Here is a 24412-nt window from a genome sequence, read left to right as displayed (position 1 = left end):
TGGCTCTTGATACCAATATGTTGGATATTTTAGAGAAGAAAAGAAGAAAATAACGTGAAGGAGTAATTGAAAAAGCCAAAGAATATTATTTTATTATGCAACCTATCATCTATTTATATAACATAATTAATATAGAGTCCTAATGAAACTAGAATTCTAAAAAAATATTCTACTAGTTGGAGATAACTACTAGAATCCTAAAAGATATAATAATGATATTGTTATAATTATAAAACGATAATAGATATCTTTAAATCAGCTTTTTGAATCATCCAAATCAACAAACATACTTCAAGGATCTTGGTTCTATTGTTGTTTTCATGTACGAAAGCTGCACATACGTTAAAAATTCCAGATTTGGTGAATGACCAATCCAATTCTTCATAGGAGTTTTAAACTCAGTATCAAAAAATGGGCTCTTGCGTCTATCCAAAAGTTCTAGGCTAAATATTATTGTCCAGCATATTCTCTCTCCCAAACTATTTTGTTCATTTTTCTTCATAGTGTTTGTCTTTCTATTCCATGTTCTTTACCTAATCAATTAAATTTACCAAGACAAAATAACTTTTACATAGTACAATATACCTTTGGTGTTATGTGTTGCATGGTAAAGTTTCAAGATTTTGGCCTTGCAAAAAATACTGTGCTCACGGAAATGAAGTTATGATATCTTTTATTTTCTGAGGAGACCTTATTCACGATTCCTTAAGTCCTACTTTATTTATGTGTGCCAATCTTATGCATCAGATTTTTTATTGGATAAATTTTCATTTGATATAGTTTCTTTTTCACTTTTAATGGTATTTTCCTTGAAAAATATAAATTCAATTTTTTTAAGTTCCCTTTCATCTATATTAATGAATCTTTAATTTTGACACTTTGAGTGTTCCTCTTTCAGCTTTGAAGAAAAAGGTTTTGTGTATAGCATTCTCAGATACACTAAATTCTTTTTTTTAAAAAAATTTATATATAGTATATGTCTTACATCTTAAGCCTTTTTGTGCTATCTATAAGCTTAAGCTTGATAAGAATAATGCCTTCTACTATGAAAGCTTTGTTTCCAAGTTGCATTTGGCCACCTCTCGCATTATTTGTATGAAAAGAACCATTATTTTTTTGTGTTTGAACATATGATAAGAAAACATAGAATCAAGAACTCATTCTCGACTCAATTTTTCTTTTGTCACACAAAGTACTTCAGAGCCATCATCTTGTTTCTCATCAAGAAAGCATTTCTTGCAATTTGGGTAATTCTTTTTCAAATTTCCCTCCTTACTCAAGAAACACTCTCTATTCTGCTTAGACCTTGATCTTGAAATCATACTTGGCCTAAATTCATGTTTTTTTATTCTCCATCTCATGTTTAGACTCCGTGTATTTGAGCCTTGAATCCATATGATTTTATTTAATTACTTTGAAAAAATATTTTATGTACCTCCTCTAGTGACAAAAAACCTCTACCATGGATCAATGTGTCTAACAAGTTTTCAAGTTGACTTGAAATGATTTTATGTGGAACAATGCCTCATATTCAACATCCAATTTTATATCAATGTTAATTTCCAGTATCCGTGATGATTTAATTGAAATACTATAAATTATCTTATAACTATCTTCTCAACAACATCTTCAAAGAGCATAATTTCTACTTTAGATAGGTTCAATTTGTCAATATATACACATTTGTTTCCTTCCAATTTCCATTCATGGTATTCTTGTAGTTCTATTTTTTGTTATTTACTACTTTCATGTTGAATACTTTTTGAAACTTCACACTACAAAACATGACATTTTCAAAATTTTTGAGTACATTACTTTGAATTTTGCTATCTGAAATTGTTTATCTAATGATGTTTTTGTCAGAGTATCTAGTTCTCGTGCCCTAAGTATAGTGGAATTTAAATTTTTTTCATTTGTAATCCAACCGATGATGTGCGTATGGATTAATATACTCTTAGCATTCATAAGATATTTAGTGATTATCTTAAGTGATAAACGGTTTGGCTCCAACTATCTGTTTTTAAGCTGGGTTTGCCCTATTTTGGACATGAATGGTACATCTTCCTTCACTTTTGATTGTCCAATCAATTCCACGATCGGATTCCGAATCCCCTTTATCATTTGCACTAGAAATCAAACAAGAATTTTTAATAGAGAAAGTAATAGAAAGAATTAAATAAAGTGGCGGCAAAAAACCTCTAGGGTTTTGTTAAGGCCGACGAAATTCTTAGAGAGGGGAGAAAGCTAGGTGGCTAAGCAATTTTTCTTGTTATGTGACTCCTAGATGGGATTTGATAGTCCAATCCCCTTGTTACTTACATTGAGCCTGTGATCATAGTGTAATCATAATTTTGATCGACGATCCGATATCATGGACCTGAATAGTTTAACTCCCTCGTTGTTATCATAAAAAGTCAGTCTTTCTAAACTACTGAATCTAAATATGACAGATGCTTATTTTGTAACACATCCACACAATTTGACAGGTGCACTCCTCTTCATTATTTATAACAATCCCTTCGTTTCTTATATTGAGCCCATGATTATCGTGTCAACATAGTCTTGATCGACGATCCAATATCGAGGAACTGAATAGTTTAAATTCCTCATTGTCATGATGCAAAGTCAATCTTTCTAAGATACTGAATCTAAATACAACATCTGCTAATTCAGTAACATTTCCACACAATTTTGGCAACTGCACTCCTCTTCACTATTTATAGTAGTCCTGCTCTCAAATTTTCCAAAACTTTTATAAACTACTTTATAAGCTCATCATTTGATCCCATCAAAATAATTTCTCAAATTCAACTCCTTTAATTTATTTATCCTAATGAGAGCAGGAAAACCAGTGTCTATGCGACCCTTAATGGTTTAGGTATACAACTACTTGTCAGTTCATAACACTTTGTGATTCAGTGCCACATTCGTATCTTATTCTTGATTACCCTAATTAGCCCAATTCTATACATCACCTCCTTGATCATAATAATATTATAACTTATTTCTTATTAAACCCATAGAATCATGATAAAAGCGTATATTAACATCGTCCCATGATTCTCTAGTTATAATTGATAGTTCCTACAAAGAACCAATCGTTATAGTTAGAAAAATAATACAATCCCTTAATATAATACATTCCGACTAAAAATGAAACCATTTGTTCATCGAAGGTTTCACATGAATTTTGATAAAAATGTGATGTATCTTTGAGCATACATAGTAGCATCTTGTGTGCAACTAGGAAACCCCATTATCCTAATGTATATATCGTACTCCAGCCCACGATTCCATACACTATTATCTCATCAGGTCCACATATGATATCCATGTCAGTAGGTTAGCAGTGAATCCTCAACTACAATACACTAGATCCTACATGTATCGCAACTGCACCCAATCTCACCACCTAACGACTCTCACACAGTCGGAAAATGAGTAAACGTACAGTGCTAACATGTAGAACCTCGGCGTGGTCTCAGGTGATAAAGACTCATGGTTTACAACTATAACCAAGGAGTCAAGGGCTCATCCACTCTATGAATGGTAACCATTTAGAAAGTACATACGAGGGAGGATTGATCAGTGAAATCATCCTATGAACATCCATATGCATGTTTGAACATCGTCTCTATTTCCTTAAAATGAAACATGGTACAAATCATCACAAATTCTAGTCTCGAACTCAAGCGAACCAATTGATTAGGATCTTAGTTTGGAATACACAGTAATTAAAATATGTGTTTCATAATCACATGTATGATCACATTTTCATTTGCTATTGCATATTCAAGGTATTTATTTATGCATCTCACATGGGCAAGTAAGAAAAAGTGAATGACAAAAAAAATGTACATTATATTAAAATAAATATTTTTATTAGATAGAGTCAATAAAATCTTTATTCAACATTTGGCTTAGAAGACACGCACTCTAAAAATTTTTAACCATAGAACACGTGTACTAGTACCACAACATTTTGTTAACAACTTTCTTTTAGTAGTCGTGATTGAAACAATCATAAAACAAATAATAGAATTATCTAAATAATAGCAGTGAATCCGAATTCCAGGCAATACCACATCACATATTGTCTCCAAATAACACATATTGTCTCCAAAACTATTATTTGGACGATCTTTTTAACACCTCCGTTTGAAAAAGTTTATTGGAAAAGAGGAGTATATGTAGACAGTTTCCTTGATTTTTCTAAATGTTTATCTATTTTTTTTTTCTATTTAATTTTCTTCCGTTTGTCTTTTATCTGATTTTTTAGGCTTTTCCCACACGCCATGAATTTGAAGCTACCTTAACTGAGAAACCATATTCAATATATATTTTTATGTATTTATATTTATTTATGTAGTATCAATTAAGTTTATTTAGAAATTAGTAATATTAGTCGGGAGAATTTTCCTATGGGAATCTCCAACTAGTTTAACAGGATAGTTAGAAAAATGACCTTTATCTAATATTTTTTTTTAAAAAATAACATTTTCTATTGTATTTTCAAATAAGAAATGAAATGAGACTCGTAAGCAGGGAACTTTTTTGTTAACGTTGCTTGAATAGTTTCTTGAGAGAAATATGTCATTTGTTGTTATTATTGCAGCATTGCACTTGTTGTGGATGATCCTTCTATGCTAAACAAGCTTTCAATAATCTTTCCATCTCAAGTCACCGTAAGATTTGTCATTCTGCTATGGGGAGACAAATCAAGCATAAAGGATACAGAAGCATTGGAAATGCCAATTTATTGTTATAAGGAGATAATAGATTTGGGCCTTGAGAGCCGTAAGAAAGATGATCGTAAGTCTTTCTTCTGTTTATGCTCAGTTGTGAGATTACTGATTTCTTAATTATGTCATTTTCTAATTTCTACGATGAGAAATTTGGAATGGACATTGCACTTGAAGTTAACATGCATTTGATCATGTAGCCAGCCTCTCGCTGATTTTCATCGAAAAATAGTGCTTTATTTTTTAAATATTCAGAAATCTTGAACGTCGTACTATGGTATTGTTGCATGTCTTCTATACACATGCGTGTTTAGTTCAATCTACCTTAAGGTATTACTCCTAATAGGAGATCTAACAATCCATGATTTTCCATGTCCTATAATATTAATTATGCATATGTGTTGACTGTTCAGATGTGGACCCTTGGATGAAAGATTGAAGTATTAATCATATACTAGGATCTCATTAACCGCATATGCGATGACATATGCAGCTGGAGGTGTTGATTGAGTCTGACTTCTAAGAACAACTCTTGTTGAAATGCATTTTCACTTTTACATTAGAGTAAATTAGGAATATGCTTATCATCTAATTATGTAAAAAAAAATTCAAATTATGAAAGTTAATTAATTTGGTGTATACTAAGGAATAATTAACAAATTTCAAACATGATGGTAGTACTGATTAATAATACTAATTTCAGGAAATCAATATGTTTATAAAACAATCAGCTCTGATGATGTTGCAACACTTATGTATACAAGTGGTACAACGGGAAATCCTAAAGGAGTGATGCTTACGCACAAGAATCTACTGCACCAGGTAATTAATTTTTCTATATTGTTGTATCTATAGGATTAGGATATTAGAATATTCCACAGATAAATCCGTCACAACCAAATGACTGGGCAGGCCGACTAACAACCAACCATTTGGCGGAGGAACCCACTGAGTTTAGCCATTTTTTAGTTATATTGGTCGGACCAAGTGGTGTTGACCCGTAACCTGCCACAACCCATCATTTGACGGGACAAGATGTGTGAAGCCACGTTTTTTGGTCATAGGCTAGAATTGTAACAGCCACAATGAGTATGCAGATTAGTGTTGCATGTATCAGCCAAGGAGTGTAACAGCTAGAAATCAAGAGATTGTAACAGCTGCAATAATGAAGAATGATGGCTGTTAATATGAGTTATTGGCCATGAATGGGAGGCCCTTCAGCTGCTTCTTACACCTATAAATAGTGGCAGATTTAGCAGGGAGATCACACCAATTTCGAACACAAAAAACTGAGTAAAACTCTGCACATTTTTAGTTCCAACCTTCTGCCACTTTCGAGGACTAGTAGAAGCAGTACCAGTTCGATAGCAGCAGTTCAAGCAGAGCAAGGTTTCTGTTCCAGTTTCAAAGCAAGCATTCTGTTCTATTGTGGAAGAAGTTTTCTGCTCACGTTTGAGGCTTACCATCAACATCAAGTTCTGCACGATTTGTTATAAATCGAATACTATAAGAGGGCTTATATCTATATATGTTTTAAATACGTTCATGATCGTGTTTGTGAAAATTCAATCGTACATGGCCAGGTTCATACTTCTTTGAAATTCGTACATGTTTGTTCTATGAAACTCCTTGTTATGCACTGTTAGAATTCGACTTAAGAAGTGGATAAGGAATTCCGAAAACATGATAAGATATGATATGGCCCTGATGCGGTGGGTTATAATAACCGTTTAAGGCCTCGCCCCCTTAGAGGAGTAAAAATTAGGGACTGATCAGTAGCCATGATTAACGAGATGAATAACAGTGCTATGTCTAAGTTTATGTGATATTCATGATATGTATTGATGCTCAGTTTCAAGTCATGCCTTGTTCTGATCTATGTTGCGACATGTGTTGGAACGTGCTTCCTTTGAACTCCTATATATATGTATATTCGACATTTGCATGTACGATTGGCCCCCTCTTGCTGAGTGTTTCCCAAAACACTCATCCCCCTTACTTCCATTCCCAGATACTGAAGAGCAGTTGGATGATGATGAGAAAAACGCATTCTGGGGTTGGTGATCAAGTCTAAATTTATGGAATTGCTAGCAGTCTTATTAGTTTTATTATCGCTTATATTTCGCTTCCGCTATTATCATGTTTTGGTTATTGTAAAGACATTACTGGATTTGTAAAGACTGGTTGAAGGCTGTTTATGTACTACATGGCTTGTTGTTTTACGATTTAAAATTGTTTACAACGCCGATGCTACGTTCCGATCACGGGGCATGACAAGATGGAAGGAAAAATATAAACTTAACCCGCCTATTTGGGCGAACGGATGGGCTGATCCGATGGATCTAACCTATTTTAAAAACTCTATTCACAATCACTACTATTGATGGCTGAGAAAGTATATCACTCAACACTCTTTTAATATATATATAAATTTTTTTTAATTTTTTTTAAAAAATTTTTTTTAGATGTCATCATTTTTAAGAGTGATGACCTATACAAATACTAATAGTCTAAGGGAACAATTGGAAGATTGGAATGGAATAAGGTACAAATAGAAGCAGCTTTGTAATGAAAAAACAATGGGAATAAAATATAGTTCTATTCCATTGTAATGATTAGTAGATGAAGAACTTGAAAAGGAATTGAATGAAGTATTGTTGAGAATGCAACCATAAAGTCCCACACTAAAAGATCAAGATAAAGATTATGAGTTAATAATATGGAATGATATCTCAATTAGTATGAGACCTTTTGGGTGAAGTCCAAAAGCAGATCCATGAGGGTTTACACCCAAAGTGAAAAATATCATATAGGTTCCGTTGCTCTAGAAATGGTATCAGAGTCATGGTCTTAGATCCAACAATATGGGTGGAATCCTTGGATACTTAAACGAAGGAGGTGAGGGCTCCCAGTAAAAGTATTTCTTGATAAGCTCTCGAGGTGGGTGATGCTTAGGGTATTTCATGTGGTGTTCACTCCAATGCAATGAAGATGAGTGACCTCAATTGGAGGATGGATAAGCTTGAGGGGATGCCCGGACCATGAGAATAATGGTGGAACTTCATTTGAGGGAAATTTATTCAATTATTATTATTATTATTATTATTATTATTATTATTATTATATAATAATTGTTGATGATCTATTAATTATTATAAAATTATTATTATTTAATTTAACTAATTTAAACCAATATCATCATAATAATAATGAGAAGAATTTTATTATTATTATTATCATTATTATTATTATTATTATTATTAATTAGTTTAATAATATTATTAAACAAATCGTAATATTTATAAATATATAATAATAAAATTGTTATTTATTATTTCATATATAATATTAAAATAACTATTATTTTTATTATAATATAGGTTTAAATTAGTTAAAGTAATTAAATATAGAAACGATTTTGTAAAAATAAAAAAAGAGAAGTGAGATTAATGGTCGTTCTTATTTAAAAGGATGGATATTTAATGCTTTGGACATGCCAAGCATGAGTGGAATGAGATCGAGAATGTCTATTCTATTCCACCTCATTACCTTATTAGTTATAACAAGCATTTCCTAATTATATATCACGTAACTTTTGTTCAATGCCAAAACCATATGGCTAATCTATCCAAATGAAATTTATCCAAAATTCATTGATGCATTGGTCCACCAAAATGATCAAGGGATTGGGTCGTTCGTCGTGACCGTCTTAGATCACCAGGCTCTTATCTTACTTAAATATTGTACGCAAGCGGAAGTATGGGATCTTCTTATTTCTAGTTATCCCTAATATAATGTTATAGTGTTTACCTTATTATTTATAAGAACAAAGTGTTGAATGAAAAAAAAACTCATAAAATAATCACTACTAAATACCCCGTATTATTAGTTGAGAATTCGACTAAGATATGAATCGATGTCTGGATCATAGGAAAAAAAATTTTAAGTTCAATTTTCTCTTGAGGCTTGTGGACTTTCGACTTATGACTCTTGACATCTCAGATAGTGTTTGTGAGAACTTAAAAAACCATAGTGATTATGAATTTTTTACAAATTTTGTAAACTTCTATAAAGAAAATTCTATAATCACTTTGTTTTTAAGAATTTACAAAAACTATCTCATTAGTTTTTGTTATTGCTTCTTTCTCTAACTAGCATCGTCGAACTAGTGACTTATTAATTATTAGTTTTGTGATCTCAGTTCCCTAGAATTAATATTTAAAATTAAAATATTCACAATAGGTTGATAAGTAGTCCTAGATAGTAATAACTCTTCCCAACTCTCCATTCATTAGAATAATTATAAATACTAGCATAATCGCATATACGCGTTGCATGTGTCAAAAAAATATATAATATATTTAATATTGTATGTTATGTATAAATATTATTTTTTCGATAATATTTAAATTTATTTTTTCATTTATAAAACTAAATAAAAATAAATTTAAAATTTATTTTATCAATTTATCTTATCTATAATGTTTAGTTGAGAAAAATATGGAAATTTGAAATATCGAAATTTAAAAAAAACAAATAAAAATAAAAGTGTAATATTATATCACATAAAGGTAATTTCGGCAAATGAAAAGATGATGTCTAAAGTGGAGATTCTTTATATATAGAGAGATATTCATCCGAACTATACGTGAAGGGAAGGTATATAGTCAAGATTCATGCCCTTTTCATGAGTCATGCATATGAAATTGTTTGCACATAAAAAAATGGCGAGTGGGTGTTTGCAAGCGTCGTCAGCCTTTTGAGGCCGAAGGCCCCTCCTCTTGGACACTGCTCAACTGCTACTCCGGAAGCACTCCGCAGGTGCCCGGGCCTCGATCGAATGGCTAGAACAACCAAGAAATCACCGAATATGGGAGAGGGAAGATAGAATTGAGCAAAAAATTGTGATCTCGGATGGCCTGTTTATAGGCAATGATCGGAAGTTCCGATCTATGCATACAAACCACTTGCCGAACTGGCCAATTCGGAAGCTACGATGTCCACTTCGGATCTTTCGATCCCATTCATGCAACGACGTGTCTAAAGCCTCTTGACACCTAAGTGGTTACTTGGGTTCGGACCTTTTGAATCCTAGTTCAGAACTTCCAAACTTCCACGTGTCTATGCGTAGTTGACACTTCAAAATTTGTATGGTCTAACTCATCTCGGCGTCCCGATCCTAGTTCGGGTTTTCCGAATCTGGTCAATTTGGTGCTTCCGAACGCTCTTCGGATCTCTTGAACTCTTCAGAGGGTCCGAAGCCTGGAATTCGTTCCTAAACTTGTTTAAATCATAGATTTGATATAATTAATAACCTTTAATCTTGTTTAACTATTAATCGTCTTAAAATGGGAATCGGGTTACTACAACTTTTTTCTACCTTCATTTCTTACTTTTAATCTGACGGTTCCTTCTAACTGTCATCCCAAAAATTCAGCAACATGGGCAGTTTAGTAGTATATATGTTTGAAGTGAATGCATGCATTTGAATTAGGAGTACATATTTATAAGAGTGATAGAGTTTCGTATTATATATGTATGTGTTTAAGATTACAATGAGAATATATCATTGAAAATTTTAATTTATAGTCTCATTTTTGTATTTCTAGCACAAGAAAAATTTTTGAAGAGCATTAGACATTGTTATCTTTTTTCTTGGCCCAAGATTATAGGATTTGGCGACTTTTGTCCTATTGTTCATGGGGACAAGATTCTCAGCATGCTTCCACCTTGGCATGCTTACGAGCGAGCTTGTGAGTATTTCTCACTCACATGTGGAATCAAGAATGCATATACAACGGTTAAACATTTAAGGGTATGTGCATATTTTCTTCCTGATTGGACTAGAGTTGATTTTCATCAGCTTGACATAATTCCTTAGCTTTTATTTTCGAAGATTATTTTCATAGAGATTTCTACTGTAAAATTGCCATCAGCCTTTTTTTTTTTAATTGTAGGATGACTTGCGTTGTTATCAACCTCATTTTATTGTATCTGTTCCATTAGTATATGAGACATTATACAGGTAAATGCTATATAATTATATTGATGTCATCTAGTAGTCTAATTATTTTTCCTAATATATTGTCACACCCCATGGGCATGGTATGGACATTGGAAGTCTTCTAAGAATTACGAGCTTAAATTTTTATTTCTAAAAGAACAGTAAGCCTAAGAGATAAACATATTAATTACAAAAATTAAATAAACAATTGTTTTAAAACCTCAAACACAAAATCAACTATTCACTTATTTAAAACTTGACAAATAAACTATAAAAAACCTAACTAAATATTTTCAAACAACGAACAAAAAAGGAAAACAACATGTTCAATCCTAGGACAATTTAACAACGCACAATTCAGCAGATTCATATCCCAGGTTTTAAAATTAGTTTTTAACAGGAATCGTATACATATACAGAAATCAGAACCAGAATTCATATTTTCATCATAAATGACAGGAATCAGTTTTTATACATATTCACTAAACTTCTTATCGACTTCATAGCTAACTGATATCAGTATCTTATATGATAATTCTCTAAAGGGCGAAACCAATAATCATTAATCAATAATTATTAATGTTTAATATGTATTCTAACCATTTAATTCATAATCATTTAGTGCAAAGTAATATTCATAAACACAGAATTTTGAAATTTAATATTTGAACAAAAGATAAACATGTTGGAGCAGTTTTAAATCATAATATAAATTTAAAACATCAAGACCACTTACTGAAAGTTTTCTAGAAATATTTCGGTTATCCTTGCTCATAAATTATGCACTTGATACTAAACAGATTGCTTAACTGATCGTTTGCTCAACTGGTTTATTCCTTACTCAACTGGTCTTCACTCACTCGAACTTTTAAGTGTTTTGTACAGCAGATTGTGTAACACTCTCTCAGAATTCTGAGTGCTATTTATAGGGAGAAATCAGATTGTTACGCTCTCATTAACTATCATTATTTGTCATGATTTCGAGTTAATGCATCAGTTACAACTTTGAGGTAACTGGTCTGTTGAACTTAACTCGAATGACTGCACTTGACTAGACTGGACTTCAACTGCATTGAGCTCGACTGAACTGGTAACCCAAAATTGAATTTACGCAACTAATCCAGTTTCTTCGAGTCATCTAGTTTCCTCTACTGGTCCAGTTCTCTTTAGTCCAAATGACTAGTTTTCTTCCCATTAACCCAGCTGATTTTTGGGTTCTTACATGGTCGTAATTTAGTAATATAGATGTGTCATATTTTCATGTTTAAAAATATCACCATCCTTCACATGTAAATCACCAGATCATACACATGTCAATTTTAAGATTTCAAACATAATGACCGTCAAATGTTTGGAAAAACTCCCCATATTGAATCACGAGTTTCTGGCTTAATTCACCATGATGGATCATAATGTCTTGTTTAACTCCCAAACTTGATCATTGGTGTCTGGTTTAACCCTAATAGACAAGGTCATAGACAAGATCAACAAAAAAAATATTTGTTGAAAACTATCACCATGTCACGACCACTCCAGCCAGGAGTTTCCAGAAGCCTAGGTCCAACAAAAACCAAAAAGGCTGCAGATTAGATATCTTTGGTAATGATAGGATTTCCATAATTTTTTATCTTCTCGTTTGTTCCAAAATAAGAGTTTATCTCATCAATTATTAGGAAGTTATATGTTTTGGTTTAGATAGGAATTTTTATCATTTTGATTTCTTGTTTCTCAAGAAATTTTTGTATTATTTATTGGAAGTCCTGGAATGAAATAAATCAGCAGAGATTTTATTCATATCAAAACTTTGGAGATCGTGAGGTTCTCTCTTCAATAAGCCTTAACCTACAATTTTTCAAAAATAGCGAGACGAAGGTGAAAATCCCATAAACACGCTAACACCATTGCTAGTGGGAAACTCCCCGTGAATTTCCCCATAACTAGATCCATTGCAAGTGTTCATAACAAGTTGGCATCAGAGACACGCGCTATGGGGGATTTGCACGCAATTCACAAGCAACTAGAGGCCTTCATGGCCATGTACAAAGAAGACAAGATCGCAAATGAACAGCGGCAGAGAGAGTATGATTAGAGACAACGAGAATTGACCTACTGACTTGAGAAGATCTCTCTTCAAATCAACGCATCCAAAACAGAAACCATTAGTGACAACACAGACAGTTGCAAGGAATCCCGCTTTTCAAAGCCACGCATAAATGAATGACGGGAAAACTCACTGTTCGTTCCCAAATACACCAGGTTGGATTTGCCTTGTTACGATGGGAAGTCGGACCCCTTGGCTTGGTTAAATTGCTGCGAGCACTTATTTGCGCACCAACACACACACAAAGCAAAAAAGGTGGTGCTTGCTTCCTTCCACCTAGAGGGCAAGGCACAAATGTGGTTCTACAAATTACAGAGAGATCAGCCCAAGCTTCAGTGGTACGCCTTTGCAGAACAATGTGATATTAGATTTGGGCCGCCGATTCGATGCGATACATTTGGAGAACTGGCCAAACTCCGCCAAACCGGATCGGTGGACGACTATCAAGAGTGTTTTGAGGAGTTGCTGGCCCGCTCTTGCTCTTTAACAACAAAGAAAGAAGTTCAATTCTTCATTGGCGGATTACGTAAGAGTGTTTCTATCGAAGTCCAATCCATCAACCAACCAATTTTACTGCTGCAATGAACTTGGCAAGGTTATATGAAACTCGAACCGACAACCCAAAAGATGATGTCCATGCGTTCTTGAGTCGCGTGGGCAACCTTCCAGAAAATGCACCAATCATCAAACGACTCAGTAGAATAGAATTGGATGATCGGCGCTCAAAGGGACTCTGCTTCAATTGTGATAAGATATATGAACCAGGTCATCAGTGCAAACACTTGTTTTCGCTAGACGGTGTCGAGGAAGACACTTCTCCAGCGGAGGAGCACACTGACATCGAGGATTCAAATGAATTTGGAGCCTCTATCCATGCAATTTCAGGCACTCGAGGCGCCATAACTATGCAGCCGCCTTAGCCACTGAATTTCCTTATTTCGTTATCCACTACAACAAAAATGCTGAAAGACTACGGTGAAAAAACGTAGTTAATTGGTGGTTTAAAATCGTAGTTAATAGCCATGTAGTTAAAAGTGCGGTCATAGACTACGGTTTTTAACCATAGTCTTTTGTCGTTAAAGACTACGGTTAAAAACCGTAGTCTTTAGTCGTTAAAGACTACGGTTTAGAACCGTAGTCTTTTGCGACAAAAGACTACGATTAAAAACCGTAGTCTTTTCTATTGCACTTTTAACTACATAGCCTTTAACAACGATTTTAAAGACCTTTTTAACTACGGTTTTTCACCCTTATCTTTTTTATGTATAAAACAAAAAAAAATATTTTCCAATATTATAAATTCCTCAGAATTTGAAATTTGAAAATAAAATTTAATATACAATTTTTCAGTATTGTAAATTACTCAAAATTGAAAATTTGAATCCTAGTTTTATACAAACTAAAAAATAGAGTAAAAAATGGTCCTAAATTCCTAATCTATCTGGCTCTTCTAAAACTACCTCGAAGCCTAGCTCCCTTGCTATTGGAGAGACTTCCCCATGATTGGTCAAGACACGTGTTTCTTTCCTCGTTATGATCATGATACGTGGCCTCGACCCTGTCAAGTTATCTCCCTTGCTTGTTATGTTGTGAATTGACATAGCCCTCTGTTCTCTTCAAGGAATATGTTTCTGATCTATTCATGTGTCCAATGATCGACTACAAAACGAACGTCCTTCATCTAAAATATATGCATACCTCTGTTGTAGATCGGTTATCTCACATAGTAACTCCTTCTTCCTATCGTGAGCAGCCTCTAAGTACAAGAAGGAAATAATATTAAGATTTACTCTTCCGAAATATCTTCAAATCTAAGTATAGAAAAATGCATATGCCACAGCAGAATGAAGATTGGGCATCAACTATCAAGCCTAGCACTGCATGGAAAACGAAATCAAGATCAATGAAAGATTATTAATTACCTTTCTATTTGTACAAGCAACGACGGTTTTTACAAAACTGTAGACATATATTTTAAAAAAACGCCCATTAACTACGGTTTATGTAATAACCGTAGTTAATTATAAAAATACTACGGTTTTATCACCAATATTATCAAAGACCAGTTTGTCGAAGAATGGAGATGCTTCTTCTTGCTTAAGTCCTTTCTCCATATTACCCAATTTACTGTTAAAAAATAATTTATTAGTTGGTACGAAGGTTTAAAGACAATTAAGCTTGAATATGCTTTGAAAATGGAACATACTAATTGTATGCAAACTAGAATAGCGAGTTTTTCAATACACCACTAGCCGTAATTTTATCCATGATGCCTATTAACACATTAGTAAATAAATTAATTTCACCGAAATGCCACTATTCTACAATATATAGCTTCGTTAAGATTCATTTTCAATTCTCAAATTACATTTCCATCATATTCTATATTTTCTTAGATTATCATGACTCTGTTCAACTTTTCACTTCTTTCCAATAACAACTAAATTCTTATTCTAACCCAATAAATAATATCTTGAAATTGCAATTATCCCACAAAATATTTAAATATCAAACTAACCTGAATATTTTATTTCTACATGACATAACATTTAAAGAGGAAAATGTGTCGTGTGGTAAATAAAAAACCAAACATTCATCTTACTCTGCAATCCATTTCAGAAAAGTACTTTTCTCAAAAAACATTTGCCGAAAAAACCCAAAAGTAATATCAAGCCTCCCTATAGTGTGCAAATAAAGGTGCAACAAAAAGTAAAGTTTGATTATAACTTAAGGCACCAATCTGTTTCAAATGTTGAGTAAATTGATGACAGACACAACAGAGGCTTAATTCCAATTATATCAATAAACAATTGTATACCAATGTATACCCTATCAAAAACTCTAGGAACTCCAAAAAATAAAGTTGTCTTTAACATGAGGAGATCTTCAATCATGTACCTGATATCCTGTAAGTTTGATGTAAATCCTTTTCGGTGTAAGAAATCATCACTTCAAAATTTTTGGCACTAGAATGCATTAGATTACTGAAATCATTGTCGCAAAAATGAAAATCGTTAAATATTAATCTCACCGCCTACCAAAACCCAATTGAAGAACCTCGATAAATACAGTACGTAGGTCTCAATAATTTGATAAATATGGGCAAGAGGAAGAAATGAGAAATACACATCCTCTTTTTTACCCTGCAGAAAGACGTGAAATGAAATCACTTAAAATTCTCGTGTCTTCATCAAATTGCAAACCTAACAAAGCAAAAATAGCCAAATTTTTACCACTTTATCTGTTTTTCTAAGAAGGTGATCCATAGACAATACTTTTGCCACGAAAGCACCATTATTTATGATGAAACCTTTAGGTTCTCCCGTTGTTCCACTCGTATACATTATAGTGCATACGTCAGTCCTTGCTTTAGGAGGAAGATCATCGTCCAAATTTCCCTGCCAAAACAGATGAGAGAGTGTATCTGGTAAGTTTCCAGTATTTCTGGAAAATATTTTAAACTTTGCAGATAATGGTTGTATTGGCAAATGCGAAATTGGGTTGAAAACAATTGGAGGAAACTGCAACCATTGAGTTTCATCACAAAATTTTTATCCAGGAAACATTAAAGAACGATTCAAAAACTACAGTAAAGACTAGAAATTAGAAGTAGTAACACGTTAAGAAAGAGGAATCTCACATTGGTTGCATTTGGGTGGATGGATTTGGAGATGATAACAAATCCATTGGTCTGTTAGTGTAAATCCACTTGAAAATGGATTTCAAATCCTAACTAGCTAGTTATGTTTTGACTCATTCGGAGGTATTTCAAATAAAAAAGAAGAGAGAAGCAAAACTAACAAGGCAAATAGAGCAAGAGAGGAGAGTATTTCATTCGCGAGCCACAGTCGAGGGGAGAAAACCATCGAGGCAGTCCGTCGTCGGATGCCCTAACCAGCTCCACATAGTGCTGATAGTAATTTTTTATACTCAAACCGCCGCTCGGAGACGAATCCTTCTCCATTACACTTTCCCTACGCTGGTACATGTCGCAAAGAAAAAGAACCCGCAGTCTCATGCCACGAAATTAGTCGACAGTCAAGCTTTGGGCCGAGAATCCTCAATATTTTGGTACTAAATTGAAGCCAAGAACAAGATCACGCCTTTGTCTAGCTTCAAACGGCATATTTCCGGCGTCTAGGGTGGCGAATCGGCCTCTTAGAGCGACGGCTAGGGCTAGGGGAGAAAGGGAATCGATAGTGGCAAAGGGGTTTGGGAGGGAGAGAGAAACGATCCTTTTCCTCTTATGTAACTATGTATATATGTATGTATCTATGTATCTATTGTATATCTCATAGACCTCATAGACTACGGTTAAAAAAACCGTAGTCTATTTATTTAAAAAAAATCTTATAGACTACGGTACAAAAAAATCGTAGTCTATTTGTTAAAAAAAACGCTCATCGACTACGGTACAAAAAACCGTAGTCTATTTATTAAAAAAACACGCTCATAGACTACAGTACAAAATAACCGTAGTCTATTTATAAAAAAAATTGCTCATAGACTACGGTTTATAAAAACCGATGTTGTAGAACACAAACAACTACGGTTTTTACAAAACTCTAGACGTATATTTTTAAAAAACGTCCATTAACTACGGTTTTTGTAAAAACCGTAGTTAATTGTAAAAATACTACGGTTTTATTAAAAACCGTAGTCATTCTGATGTAGTCTATTATCAAATTTATTGTAGTGATCGAGGATGATCACGGATCTCCAAAGGGGTGTAATGTCACAACCACTCCATCCCAGGAGTTTCTAGAAGCCCAGGCCCAACAGAAACCAAAAAGGCTGCAGATTAGATATCTTTGGTAATGATAGAATTTCCATAATTTTTTTATCTTCTCCTTTGTTCAAAAATAAGAGTTTATCTCATCAATTAGGAAGTTATATCTTTTGTTTTAGATAGGAATTTTTATCATTTTGATTTCTTGTTTCTCAAGACATTTTTTTATTATTTATTGGAATTCCCGGAATGAAATAAATCAGCAGAGATTTTATTCATATCAAAAGTTTGGAGATCGTGAGGTTCTCTCTTCAACGAGCCTCAACCTACAATTTTTCAAAAATAGCGAGACGAGGGCGAAAATCCCATAAACACGCTAATACCATAGCTAGTGGAAAATTCCCCGTGAATCGCCCCATAACTAGATCCATTGCAAGTGCTCATAACACACCATGCAGTAGAACATAGATTTCAATTTAACAAAACATGAGATTAAATATTAAAAATATCAAGAAAATACTTTCTACTTGTTATCTTCTACTAATGTTGAATTCAAGGTTGACTACCAAGAGAGAGAGCTTTTCACGTTCCTTGGAGAGAGCTTCAGAGAGAGAATTTTGAGAGTGAATTATATTTTAGTATAGGGTGTAGAATGGTAATTGGGTTCAAGGGCATGGTCTCACACATATTGCCTAGTTTACTTTTCAATGTGCTGTTAGATTTGTCTCTATGGCATTGTCAAATTTTATTTTTGGATATTAAATTTCATATATTATTGCAGCTTCGTCATTAAACATTTTTTTTATCTTCAATGTTGTTTAACATTTTAATGTTACACCTCGCGGCCGCATATATAAGAAACTGCCCATGATGATGGTTCTATCTAATTTTTTATATCCATGTATTATTACTGTTATTTTGTTGTCCTTGGACAGATTCAGGTCCATAGAATTTCTAATTCTAAATTAGTCGATTACACCACTTATTGTACGAGTGATTTGTTATGTCCCCACACGAACCCACACAACGGGTATACAAGAGGTTCACGCATGGGTGGTTCAAGCAGTCGCAGTTGGGCTAGTCTATCCTTGCATAAAGATTGGAGTCTTCTATATTTTTGGATTACTTTATCCTTGTTTTTTTTATATTTATTTGAATTCTGCAGATTAGGATTATTGGTGGTTGTTTTTCTTTTGCATTTAAGATAGGGATAAGATCGTATTTGGCTTAGGTTGGAGTCTTTGAGTCTGATGTATTTATTGAACCACAATGAATGAAGAAAGCATCAGAATTTTGTCAAACAAAAACATCGTCAAGATCGAAGGTTCTCTTTTAAACGATCCTTAAATTTACTCGTCACCATTGGGCGCCAAGTTCGATGATCGAACAAGAAGGAATTATATTTTGACTTGGAAGATTTTATTCCCCAACGTCCCGTAATGAGATCCCAAACAAAGCAATGTAACAAATTGGCATCAGAGACAGGCGTTATGGTTGAATCGTCTGCGTCTCAGAAACAATTCGAGTCCTTCATGAAAATGTACATGGACGATAGAAAGGCACAGGAACAGGACCGACAGGAGCTTCGTGCACAAATGTAGACATTATCAGTGGAAATGGCAAATATACACACTGAAACTGTTGGTAACCGCGACAATAACTCCAATTTCGACACCAACAGACACAAGGAGAGGGATAACGAGGACTCCACTTCGAATTTTCCCAAATTTTTGAAACTGATTTTTCCCAAATTTGATGGTCTCACCGACCCATTGGGGTGGCTCAGTCGCTGCGAACATTTTTTCCGCCACCACAACACAACGGAGAGTGCAAAGGTGGGTATGGCCTCTTACTACCTTGATGGGGATGCGCAACAGTGGTTTTTGAAGTTGGAACGTGATGAACCAGTTTTGAGTTGGGCAGATTTCAAGGAGCACTGTAACCAACGCTTTGGTCCAGCCTTGCGGTGCACCAAATTGTGTGAGTTAGCGAGGTTACGCCAAAATGGGACGGTTGATGAATATCAGCTACAATTTGAGCAATTGTCAAATCGGGCGAGTACATTATCCCAAGATCAAGAAGTAGAACTCTTTATTACAGGTCTAAAGGAAAATATCTCAGCGGAAGTATTAGTACATCTTCCCTTGACTCTACCGAGGGCGATGCAACTTGCGCGTCTCTACGAACAATAATCTGGACAATGTCGACAAGATAGTGGTATTAACAATAAGAAACCTTCAGGTACTCTTTCAACTCAACCTTTTGTTAAACGTTTGAGTCGGGCTGAAATGGATGAGCGAAGAGCTAAGGGGTTGTGTTACAACTGTGACGAATTATATACACCGGGACACCGTTGCAAGAGGATGTTCTGGATCGAGGCTTACGACGACCCTTCTGTGGATGCAAATGACCCAGGCACCGAAGGACCCGAGATCTCCATTCATGCAATCACGGGCACCCAAGGGGCTCAAACTATGCAAATCCATGGTATCATCAGTCACCTTCCCTTCATTGTCTTAATTGATTCCGGCAGTACACACTGATTCTTGGATTCTTCTTTGGCAGAGAAATTGACACTGGTTATCGAGCCTCAGGCTTCTCTCTGGGTGATTGTGGCCAATGGGCATCGCCTAAAATGTTTGGGGGTGTGTCGCAAGATCTCTATCACATTGGGTGAACAACCATTCTGCATTGACTTTCTAGTGATTCCGTTAAAAGGATTTTGGCGTTGTGCTAGGTGTGAATTGGCTCCAGAATCTCGGGGCGATTCAGTGGGATTTTTCCAAGATGTGCATGTCCTTTACCCATAACAACCAAACAAAAATTTTGCAAGGAATAACAAAGGGACGTGATCACCATGTGGGCCAGCTTGCTGCCACACGAGTCGTGAACTCCACGCATGAGGATTTTCCCTCTCTCTTAGAGGAATTCTCGTGTATTTTTTTGGAGCCTACTGGGCTGCCACCTTCTCGAAACTTTATGCATCACTTAATTTTGGAGCAAGGGACAAATCCAGTTGTCGTGCGACCCTACAGGTACCCCATGCTTAAAAGGATGAAATTGAGCGACATTGTGCGAAAATGCTAGAAAAGGGCTTTATTCGCCCCAGTCATCCCCCCTTCTCATCCTTGGTGTTGTTGGTAAAAAAATCAGATGATTATTGGAGATTCTGTGTAGATTATCGTGCACTCAACACAAAGACAATAAAAGATAAGTTTTCGATTCCTATCATCGATGAATTATTGGATGAATTACATGGGGCTCAATTATTCACGAAACTGGATCTCCACGCCGGGTACCATCAAATTCCTATGGACCCCGACAGCATTCACATGACGGCATTCCGCACTCACCATGGACACTTTGAATTTCTAGTAATGCCTTTTGGGCTTACTAATGCCCCCTCCACCTTCCAAGAGCTGATGAACTCAATATTTCGCCCATTCCTTCGGAGTTTTGTGCCCGTATTCTTCTACGACATTCTGATTTATAGCCAATCTTGGCAGTCACACTTGCACTATCTGCATACCATCTTCAGTGTTCTTCAATTCAGAAACATCAGTTGTTCTTAAAGAAATCAAAATGTACTTTTGGAGGAAAGGAGGTCGCTTAATTGGGTCACATTGTATCTCCTTCGGGCATCCATGTGGATCTCTCAAAGGTTGAGGCCATTACACGCTGGCCCCAACCCACGACCCCCACGGATTTGAGGGGATTTCTCGGGCTGACTGGTTACTACCGTAAATTTTTCAAGAACTATGGGTCCATTGCCGCTCCACTCACTGGTGTGTTGCGTAAGAATTCATTTACTTGGACACTGGCGTGACTACATGCATTTGGGGAACTAAAGGCAGCCCTCACATCCACCCCGGTTCTTACTTTACCTGATTTCTCACAAACATTCATTGTCGAGTGTGATGCGTCCGACTTAAGCATAGGGGCTGTTCTACAGAAACTTGCGCGGCCTATTGATTTTTTTAGCCAGGCCCTGGCCCAACACCACCACAAACTTCCAGATTATAAGCGTGAACTTATTGGATTGACTAAGGCTGTGCGTCATTGGCATGCATACTTTTGGGGACAGTCATTCGTGGTCCGCACTGACCATTACAACTTAAAATTTCTTTTGGAACAGCGCCTTGCCACCCCGGCCCAACAGCGCTGAGTCACCAATTTACTTGGTTTCGATTTTTGTGTTGAGTATAAGGAGGGACGCACAAAAATTATCGCAGATCCGCTGTCACGGAGGGAAACTAGCGAAGGGCAACTGGCCTCCCTCTCTATGGTTCGCTGGGATTTTTTATCCGATATACAGAATGAGTACTCCACTAAAGAGGAATTACAACACTTATTACAACAAATGTCCGATGGAAAACTACAAAGCCCTTGGGAGCACAAGGGCGGGGTTCTGCTATACAAAAACAGATTTTACATTCCATATGACTCTCCACTTGTCGACAAAATCATCTCTTCTATCCACAATAGCTGTCACGAAGGGTATCAAAAGACTCTCTACCGTATTACTAGGGAATTCTTTTGGCACGGCATACGCCGACATATTCTGAATTTTGTGGCTTCTTGTTTGGTTTTCCAACGCAATAAAGTGGAACAGCTGCGCCCCGCAGGGTTACTTCAGCCACTACCCATTCCTCATCAGATTTGGTCTCATATATCAATGGATTTTGTTGAAGGCCTACCCTCCTCTCAAGGAAAGAATGTCCTTTTTGTGGGGTCGATCGGTTCTCTAAGTACGCACACTTCTTGCCTTTGGCTCACCTGTATTCGGCTGCATCGGTCGCCCGCATTTTCTTTGATCACATTTTCAAACTCCACGGTCTAGAAGAGTCGATCGTTAGCGATCGTGATGTCACCTTCACTAGTTCTTTCTGGAAGGAGCTCTTTCTCCTTCAAGGTACCAAACTTTGCTTTAGCTCTGCCTACCATCCTCAATCCGATGGTCAAACTGAGGCTGTCAACCGAGTGGTAGAAATGTACCTTCGCTGTTTCACAAGCATTTACCCAAAAAATGGGTGAATTGGTTGTCTGGGGCAGAATTTTTTTACAATACGAGCTTCCATTCTTCTTTTAAAACCACACCCTTTGAAGTAGTTTATGGGCGTCCACCCCCTGCGCTAACTGTCATACTGCCCAGGGCTGTCCAGGATTGCAGCAGTTGATCATGAGCTCCAAAGCCGTGATGCAACCCTAAAAAATCTCTGTGATCGCCTACTCCGTGCACAACAGGTTATGAAGACCAATTACGATGCTCGACACAGGGAGATAGAATTTGCCGAGGGCGAGCTGTTCCTCCTCAAATTGCAGCCTTATCTCCACCTGAGTTTGGCTGCCCGTGCCAACAGGAAATTATCTCCACGCTTTTATGGTCCTTTCAAGGTCATCGCTCGCATTGGAAAAGTTGCATATAAACTTAAGCTTCTATCGTCGGCTAAAATACACCTTGTGTTCCATGTCTCTTGCTTAAAAAAATTCCGAGGGGACTTCAGCGTTTGCACTTCACTGCCTCCTCTACACTCCGAGGACTCCCGCCCACTTCCGCAGTCTGTGCTACATACAAGACTCCACAGAGGCCGTGCATAGGTTATAGTTCATTGGCAAGGCCTTTCCCCAGTCGAGGCTTCGTGGGAGGATGCTGCACTTTTGGTAGAACTTTATCCTTCCTTCGTGCTTGAGGGCTAACACACGTCTCATGGTGGGGGGGGGGGGGGGGTGAGGTTATGTCCCCACACGAACCCACACAACGGGTATATAAGATGTTCACGCATGGGCGATTCAAGCAGCCGCAGTTGGGCTAGTCTATCCTTGCATAAATATTGGAGTCTTCTATATTTTTGGTTTTACTTTATCCTTGTTTTATTTTATATTTATTTGAATTCTGCAGATTAGGATTATTAGTGGTTGTTTTTCTTTTGAATTTAAGATAGGGATAAGATCGTATTTGGCTTAGGTTGGAGTCTTTGAGTCTGATGTATTGAACCACAATGAATGAATAAAGCATCAGAATTTTATCAAACAAAAACATCGTCAAGATCGAAGGTTATCTTTTCAACGAGCTTTAAATTTACTCGTCACCATTGGGCGCCAAGGTCGAAGATCGAAGAAGAAGGAATTATATTCTGACTTGTACGATTTTATTCCCCAACGTCCCGTAACGAGATCCCAAACAAAGCGACGTAACATGATTTAAGCTTAAACTATATATAATCTTCCTCCTATTTCTTGTCTAAAGGTATTGAATTTACTTATAATCATTTATTCATCAACAATGGGTACAACTTTTAATTTTTAGTTTGTAGGTATAATGAGGTCTTGGAGTATATATACTTATTTCTTGCATGAGCGTAGAGTTAGTTACAGCCTATTAATTGGCCTTTTAAGCCTGTCATGTTTGATTATTATTTTGATTGCAGTGGGATTCAAAAGCAAATTAGTTCAAGTTCTACCATTCGTAAATTTGTTGCTCTGCTATTCTTAAAGATCAGTTTTGCATACATGGAGGCTAAACGAATATACGAGGTTGTACTTAATAATTATCTTCCTTTCCTTGGAATTCGTTTTGAGTATTTATTTTCCCAAGTACCAATATGATTGGAGATAATAGCTAAAACAGTCGTCTCCCGTAAGTTTTTCTAATTTTATATTCTTGTTTGTAAGAATTTAATCTTGGGCTTTGGTCTTGTAAGTTATTTTATGTTTTGGTTTTTAGTTATTTTCCATTCACTATAGATGTGTCAGACACGCTAGCATTTCTCAGTGTCACATCAACATTTTTGTATCATGCATGTCAGCATTTTCGACGGAACGTCATTACTCTATGT

At 35.7% G+C, this 24412-nt stretch overlaps 1 protein-coding gene across 1 annotated transcript in view; it reads left to right on the top strand.

Moving 5' to 3' along the window:
- LOC140863166 (long-chain-fatty-acid--[acyl-carrier-protein] ligase AEE15, chloroplastic-like) overlaps positions 1-24412 on the top strand; it is a 58084-nt gene that overhangs the window by 31536 nt on the left and 2136 nt on the right. Inside the window, exons 5-9 of the mRNA XM_073266380.1 lie at positions 4616-4812; positions 5446-5564; positions 10408-10557; positions 10700-10767; positions 24005-24110. Of these exons, the coding sequence (XP_073122481.1) occupies positions 4616-4812; positions 5446-5564; positions 10408-10557; positions 10700-10767; positions 24005-24110 (640 nt within the window). The remainder of the gene's footprint in view (positions 1-4615; positions 4813-5445; positions 5565-10407; positions 10558-10699; positions 10768-24004; positions 24111-24412) is intronic.

The sequence above is a fragment of the Henckelia pumila genome, chromosome 1 (genome assembly GCF_033568475.1).
Source record: "Henckelia pumila isolate YLH828 chromosome 1, ASM3356847v2, whole genome shotgun sequence".
Classification (NCBI taxonomy): Eukaryota; Viridiplantae; Streptophyta; class Magnoliopsida; order Lamiales; family Gesneriaceae; genus Henckelia; species Henckelia pumila.
This window is presented reverse-complemented; position numbering and strand designations above follow the sequence as displayed.